This window comes from Nylanderia fulva, unplaced genomic scaffold (genome assembly GCF_048542155.1).
Source record: "Nylanderia fulva isolate GAGA-0341 unplaced genomic scaffold, ASM4854215v1 Scaffold268, whole genome shotgun sequence".
NCBI classification, from domain to species: Eukaryota; Metazoa; Arthropoda; class Insecta; order Hymenoptera; family Formicidae; genus Nylanderia; species Nylanderia fulva.
The window spans coordinates 41031-49531 of record NW_028190334.1 but is presented as its reverse complement, the minus strand read 5'-3'; the positions used below and the strand labels follow the sequence as shown (position 1 = coordinate 49531).

Below are 8501 nucleotides of genomic sequence, written 5' to 3'. Positions count from 1 at the left end.
ATGCGCTTGATCTTTTCTTCCACACAAATATGATAAAGGTGCACAAATTCTGCATAACGTCCAGCAAATTAAAAACATACGAGTTGTAAATTGATACTTTTTTGTATTTCGTAGTTATCTTGCATTGTTATTATGAACCATTTTATGCCTAATAAAATAAATAGCACGACAAGTAGCTTCAGATTTAGATTAAACCAGGAAACAAATACATAATTTTCATAGTTCTTGTGAATATATATGACGAATAAAATTTAATTGATGTATAAACGTTAAAAAATTTTTGAAAGCGTTTAAAATTTTTATTTTTGTGAAATACAGATGCAGTCATTAATTAGATTTTGGTTATTAATTGACATTTTGTTTAAAATAGCATATAAATGTTTTCTTTTCTTATAGATTATATAATTATACATAACAGAAAGAAAAAAAAGAATAAGTACAGTGAAAATGCCTGTTTTCTTCAACTGGAATGCGAATCAAGCAAGTATGAGATAGAGACGACAGACACATTGACATAAATATGTCTGCATAAATCTCATTAAGATAATAAAAGATTTTCACTAACAATAAATGTTACAAAAATGTCAGAATACTCACCATTCTTTATTGTCATTATATCCCTTGCTTTCCAAATCTGATAGACGAAGGTTTGTATCCTTTTCGTTGCGTTTGATGTTCAGTGCCGCAGAGATGGATAAGCAAATGATAATAATTAGACAGACAGTTCTGATCCCGTGAAAATACAACAGATACGGCACTGTTTTTGTAAGAATGATATAATATAAAATTACATATTGTTTCAGACATATTTAAAATGCGTAGCATTAACTACCTAAAACGTACTTTTACCAGCACTGACGTAACAGTACCTCGTCAGTGGTATAGTAGACTGATAGTTTTTTGCAAAGCTATCGACGACTCGTCGTGCTCGGTAGTCTCAGCTTCTCTCCCGCGCAGAAACATGTATCTTGTGCATTCTTCTAACGAGAAAAAGCCGAATACAGTGATATAGTACTGACTTTATCTAATGAGATAATTAAAATTCAAGACGTGCAATCACCAATATTAATAGTAATGGTGCTAAAATCAAATCGACATTTCGAGATTTTGCTGAGAAACAAAATGAGATAATATAATTTTATTATACTTTGTACTTTACATATTTTATTGAAATTAATAGAAAAGGAAAGGTGTGCAAAAATTTAATGTGACATTTTTTAATTATTGATAATTTAAAACTTATATGAGATGAACACTAAATTTGATTATCTAATTATTCGAATGTTTATTATTACAGGAAATAATGAGTGGAAAGATATTTGCATTTCTGTGTTCCGTGCTTCTCCTCGTCCTTTCGTCATCAAAATCGCAGCAAAATTCCACTAACGAAGATGATAATTTGACGATACGATACGAGATAAATACGGATTCTACAACAAATTATAACGACGAAATAATAACCCTGCGATATGATTTGCATAAAAAGATTATGAATAATACACAAAATGACAATAAAGATGATGAGCAAAAATCGATGAAATCTAACACGAATTCGACAAATGTCAATCATAAAGGAAATTTTACGCCGGAAATTTATGAAAATGTAATTGAAAAGAATGATTCCATGTCACTTGAAGTCCTCAAAAATTCCAGCAAAGATGCTAATGAAACTATCATCGTCCTAAACGAAATGTGTCATAATGATACTTGCATTCGGTTCTGCTGTTTTCTTGACGAGCGTATCGTTGATGACAACTGCAGTCCTGACGAATTTGAATACATTTTTCCAAAGGTATACACGAACGATTCGACGCAGAGCGAAAAGAGAGTGAACGAATTGTTTGACTTGGCCATTTATGATTCGTGCCAGGAAGATTACTATCTGCTTCCTGAAGGTTTTCAGTACGATTATAAGATTTTTACCAACGGTTCTATATATTTACCTTATTATGATATATTTGTTGAATCGTCATCATATTGTCTCGCCGTCGTCGACGGGAGTGAATTCCAAGTGATCTACTGTTCCGAAACTTATGACAAGACCGAGGAGATAACTGATAATGAGCCCTTGAATTTTGACGAAGATATTTTGCAAATAAGTGCCGATATAGTGACTATATTACTTTTGGGGTCAGTATTTTTGGTGTATTCCATATTGCCAGAACTCCAAAATAAACACGGCTTTATGTTGCGCAATTATAGCGGTGCCGTGTTTGTTGCATACGGAATTGATCTGGTGTATATTTTTATCAAATCGGATATACAGTATCCCGTCTGCGTTACAATAGGTAGAGTATATATCTAAATCATAAAACTATGTAATAAGTATAGGGTATATATATTTGTCAGATATCTAATGTAATATATATTAAATATTGCATAGGTATTAAATTTGCATATTAAATTTGCATATTAAATATTTTAATTAATAATTTTAATTATTACTTGAATATATTATTTGTTAAAATCTTAAGAATGCAACACAGTAAATGACGTTTTATTTAAAAAAATGAAATTTTATTTAAATGCATTTTAATATATAATTAATATAAGTTCGTCTTACACAAATAGTTATATTTCTTTGTATTCTTCGCGTAGCTGTTTTGACCTCTTTCCTGCTCTTTATTTATTTCTTAACTATAAGGGCAAATTACATATTACATTTATATTTATATTAATAATATTATATATATAATTATTTATTATTTATTATTTATTATTACAAGTCTTTAATTTTATTAATTTTTACAGCCTTTTTATACTTCTTGAGCATCATATCGAGTTACTTATGGTTAACTATAATGAGTTTTGATATGTGGTGCACATTCAGGTAAGTTGGAAAATATTCTATATTATTACTACTTATTTTTAATCTTTTATTTATGTTTAAAAAATTCTTTTTTCTTGATTTTACATATATTGATTTAAAGATAAAGAGAGAGAATACATAATATGCAAAATTCTGGATTAATCGAATTTTCTTATATATTGTGTTGGTACGTTCAAAAACAATTATATATAATATTTGAAAATAATATTTAATAATAAAACAATTATACTTAGGACATTATAAGTCAGAGTATAAAGATAATAGGTTCAAATTATAATTTGGAATAAATAGTTCTCTTGGATATTTTTATTAATTGATTACAGACTTTTAAACGGTTAATTTTTTAAAAGTAAAAATGACCTATTAGATGTAATAAGCATATTATATATTTAATTTAAATATGTATAAAATATTATAACAAAATCCAATAATTCGGTATAAAGCAATAATATTTGGATTTGACGTTTTTCTCTTTTTATTTATAAAATAAAACAATACACGATAACTTTTTACAAAATAAAAATAGATTTTTTATGAAAAGTTTGTCTCTCAAAAGTAAATAAAAATTTAAAGTACCAGTGTCGTATCTGCATAATAATTATGTAAACATACCCTTTTTAAAATAATTATGGCATGAAAAAAACAATTGTCCAAAAATGGGCTTTAAATAATTTAACTTTGTTTCGAATAATGAAAATTTAAATTTTAAAAAAGTTTTAAAGCTTGAAATTTCTGCTTTTAATGGTTTACAATTTTTTTTATTTTCTTCAATTTTGTGATATTTTTTATATATAAAAAACAAATAACATAAATAGAAAATTTTTTTTACTTGTAAACGTGTCTCACAAAAAAATTTGAAAAATTTCTTGACATTTCCATGTTATAGCCTGAAGTTTTCCCTGCAAAATTGTTTTTTAAAATGTAAATGTCGATCTTTCCTTATCAAGTTATCGCAAATTGAAGAGAAAATGTCATTTTCAATTTAATCGTTCATAACACCGTTAAAAATCATCGTACAGTAATTTTAAGAATGGATTCTTCAAGCTGAATCTTTGCTCTATAGTATGATAAAGTGACATAAAGTGACTGAAAACACATTATTTAAACGTTTCTACATTCTGATTTCTTTTATCTATTGTTTGTTAAATATGTTGTCTAAATTGCAGAGGATTTTGTTCGTTACAAAGAAACATCATACGAGAAAAAAGAAAGTTGATATATTATACGATCTTTGCGTGGGGATGTCCCTTTGTGCTTGCTATTTTATCTGTCAGCATGGAAATTCTTTCCGCGTACGTAAAAGTACCACCGATTTTGCGACCGGAATTTTATTTAGCAAATTGCTGGTTTAATGGTAAGTGAAGACTTTATTAATGCTATAGCATTTTAGTATGGTGAGAAAGAGCATAAAAACTCATGATGTTTTATACTTACAGAGACTGGTCCGTATGTGTTGTATTTTTATGGGCTCAGTAGTATGTGCGTCATCAGTAGCAATTGTTTATCTATTTATACGGCATTAAAAATTGCGCGTTTCAAAAAGGAATCGGGTCCTTGTCTGAAAGATTCGGAGAATAAATGCTTTAACGATAATAAAAAATGGTATGTACTCAGATATCGTTGTATTGAGATATGATAATCTATTTTATTAATAAAATTAATATAGTCCGATCGTGTATTTAATTTTAAGTTCGAGCTTCATTGGTTGAATGGAATTTTAAGTCAAGATCAGATTTAATTATCAGATTATGAATACTGGTCATAGATTGTCATTTGCAGATGATATTTTTTCTATTTGCCGATTAATTTTTTTATTTTGTAATATTTTCGAGAATATATTATTTTACGTGTTCTTTCGAAAATCTATACAATTCTAAATAACATGACAATTAATAACAAAAATCAAATTAAAAAATGCACTTTTATTTCATAAAAACACAAATTTTAAACACTTTCAAAAATTTCTTAAGGTTTATACATCAATTATATTTTATTCATCACATACAGGGTGAGGTAATAACTATTAGGACCTTAAATATCTTCGAATCTATGAGGCCCAGAGGAAGATTTGTGTAACAAAAATTGCACGGTACGAAGGGGGCTATCATATGGCGATAATAATTTTGTTTAGGTGGAGGCGCTTCGGAGATACCAAAGTCATCTTCATTTTTTTAAATGGATTCAATATGTTTTTTTTCTATAATATGATAGAGGAACTCGAAACAAGTTCAGAAAAAGGTATCTGAGCAAGTTTTCAGGATAAACTAGACATGAAATTGGGTTGAAATAAGATTAAAATAAAATGAAAATAAAAGTCAGTCAATCATGCACGATGTATCCGTTCGAATATTATTTGTAAACGTGAATTTTATTTAATAATAAAAATGTATTTCTATCGATTTTTCTTTACTTTAAATTTTATTCAATGATCTTGTGTCGTGAGTTCTGAACTTGTTTCGAGTTCCTCTATCATATTATAGAAAAAAAACATATTGAATCCATTTAAAAAAATGAAGATGACTTTGGTATCTCCGAAGCGCCTCCACCTAAACAAAAATTATTATCGCCATATGATAGCTCTCTTCGTACCGTGCAATTTTTGTTACACAAATCTTCTTCTGGGCCTCATAGATTCGAAGATATTTAAGGTCCTAATAGTTATTGCCTCACCCTGTATATTCACAAAAACTATGAAAATTATATATTTGTTTGCAGGTTTAATTTATATCTGCAGCTATTTATCGTGCTATTTATCTTAATAGGCATACAATGGCTAATGATAACAGCGTCATTAGCTGACAATGTATATGAAATTTACTACTGGTATGGTATGAGTTTGATGGACATTATGCAGAGTCTGTGCGTCTTTATCATATTTGTGTGTAAAAAAAGGATCAAGCGTATGTTATTCAAGCGATTCGGCTGCGGTTTGTCGCCAAATGCTTGACACGGATCGAATGCAACATTTTCAAGCATTATTACTACGTCAAAAAAAATAGTCATACACTGTAAAAAAATATGTAATATATTACACAAAAATATGTAAAATTACATAAATAATAAGTGTAAAATTACACGATAAATAATAGAAATGTTTACTTTTTCATTATTTATCATGTAATTTTACATTTATTATTTATGTAATTTTACATATTTTTGTGTAATATATTACATATTTTTTTACAGTGTACAGGAGAAGATGAGTTTTTTCGGACGAGTAAAAAGTCACACTGATAGGATCGACTTTTAATTTTTATATGAAAATGGAAATTGTTTTTTTTATGTTGTTCTTTATAGTTAAGATTAATAATTATAATTCACACATATTTTCGAATTTTGTAGCAAAAGCATATTATTTTGTCTCATTTCTTTTTCATATTCAAATAAAATTGTGTTACATTTTTTTACATAAATATATATAATATTGTCAATTGTAGACTAATATTATTTTTATATTTTGAATATTAGTAGAAATTCAGAAAACTGCTACAAAATTTGCATGAAATTACTATAAGTTGTTATTATACATATGTCAAACAAATATGTTCATTTATTAATATTATGAATTATAATAAAAATTTATAATATTAATATAATATTTATAACTTAATTAAATATTTTATCATTATTGTAACATTAATACTTAAATAATTGAAATGTTAAATTTTTTATGATCTCAATAATTCGGTGTAGCTTACTATTTTTTCTAATATAATTTACATTTTAGTAATTATTAGTTTGAATTATTGATTTTGAAAAATTCAATGAATTTTTTGTGAAATATTTTTTTTCCTCGGTAAAAATTAAGAGTGAAAAATTAAATAGCATCAACGCCATCGGATTTACCGCTATTTTTAATTCCTAATCAAATAAATGATCATGATATAACTCTCATTGTTATGCATGTCGAATATAAACCGGTTTTGGAATAGATTTTGTATTTACTTTATATGTGCAGGTATTATATTTAATATAATAATGTATAAGATTTGGCAAATAACGATATTCAACATAATTTTCTCTTTTAATAATTTTTTTGTTGTTTAAAGACAACAAATAAAATTAATAAATTTGTGAAATAAATAAAATTTTTCTAACGCATGCGTTTAATTACAATTTAAAATATATTTAAAAAATAATTAATAACTACATAATTTTTATTATTTGATTTTTGATGCATCAATTTATTTCTTATTTGCGGTATTTTTAGAAATATGAAGACTCTTTATTTAAGCATTAAATATCTAAAAAACAGTCAAGAGTATTTATTCTTTTGCTGCTGGATTGGTGGAGCTATCGTCAGTAAAAGTTTTAATAATTTTTTTATATTTTCCTTGTATATAGTATGTGAAAGCTATATGTGTATAGTCCTATATAGTATAATAGACGGACAGTTTCAATCATTGATTTGATTCAATTATATGTAAAGTAATATAAATTTTCTATATGAGTTTTTAAACTAAATTTTTTAAAGAAACGTTAACATCGACATATAAAACTGTAAAATTTATTATTTTAATTTTAATAAAATTATATTAAATTGCTGATTGCTTGTTGGAGCCTAATCTGTAATAAAACTCTTTTTATATAATTATATATATAGTTTGAACCTGCAAACAAATATTAATATTAAGTCATCTTTCAATAAAAAATAATAAATTTTTATATATCAAATTATAGAATTGAAAAATAAAGGAATAAATAACAATCTTCAAAAAAAGAAAAAAAGAAACAGTAGTTTAAATAACTTCTTAAAAATGTAATTTTCTTTATAAAATAAATGCGTATTCGTTAACTTTATTCTCACTAATTTATTGCGACATTTCAAAAATTACAGACTATGTTGAAAACATACGATTCAAGTTAAAGCAATAAATGTTTTTCTTTTCTTATAGATTATATAATTATACATAACAGAAAGAAAAAAAAACAATGAGCACAGTGAAAATGCTTTCTTCATCTGAAATGCGAATCAAGCGAGTATGAAATATTGTCGGCAGAGACAATAAAATAAATAAGTCTGCATAAATCTCATTAAGAAAATAAAAGATTTTTACTAAATGTGTTACAAAAATGTCAGAATTCTCACCATTCCTTGTTGTTATTATATCGCTTGCTTTCTGAATCTGTAAGACGAAAATCTGTACCCTGTCCGTAGCGTTAGAAGTTCAGTGCAGCAGAGATGGATAAGCAAACGCTATTACTATTACAGACAGATTTGATCCCGTAAAAATACAATAGATACGGCACTGTTTTTCTAAGAAAATTACATAAAATTACATACTATTTCAAACAATTTTAAAATGCGTAGCATTAATAGTGTTACCTGAAACGTACCTTTACTATGATACCAGCACTGACGTAACAATACCTCGTCAGTGGTATAATAGACGGACAGCTTCTTGCAAAGCTATCGACGACTCGTCGTGCTCGGTAGTCTCAGCTTCTCTCCCGCGCAGAAACATGTATCTTGTGCATTCTTCTAACGAGAAAAAACCGGATACAGTGATATAATAAATACTGACTTTATCTAATGAGATAATTGAAATTCAAGACGTGCAATTATCAATATTAATAGTCATATAGTGCTAAAATCAAATCGACATTTCGAGATTTTGCTGAGAAACAAAATGAGATAATATAATTTTATTATACTTTGTACTTTACATAT

At 26.8% G+C, this 8501-nt stretch overlaps 1 protein-coding gene across 1 annotated transcript; it reads left to right on the top strand.

Moving 5' to 3' along the window:
- The first annotated feature begins 1278 nt into the window (after nt 1-1278).
- On the top strand, nt 1279-5821 carry LOC114945673 (G protein-coupled receptor Mth2-like). The gene is made up of 5 exons (XM_085483760.1): nt 1279-2288; nt 2752-2830; nt 3997-4184; nt 4267-4432; nt 5546-5821. The coding sequence occupies exons 1-5, from the start codon at nt 1304-1306 to the stop codon at nt 5775-5777; spliced, it is 1650 nt and encodes a 549-aa protein (XP_085339886.1). The 5' UTR covers nt 1279-1303; the 3' UTR covers nt 5778-5821.
- The last annotated feature ends 2680 nt before the right edge of the window (nt 5822-8501 follow it).

Bases quoted from the DNA above. Each gene is read 5' to 3' on its own strand.
- LOC114945673 (XM_085483760.1), top strand. From the start codon at position 1,304: ATGAGTGGAAAGATATTTGCATTTCTGTGTTCCGTGCTTCTCCTCGTC. The intron at 2,831-3,996 runs GTAAGTTGGAAA...TCTAAATTGCAG, and splicing joins GATATGTGGTGCACATTCAG to AGGATTTTGTTCGTTACAAA. The intron at 4,185-4,266 runs GTAAGTGAAGAC...TTATACTTACAG, and splicing joins AGCAAATTGCTGGTTTAATG to AGACTGGTCCGTATGTGTTG.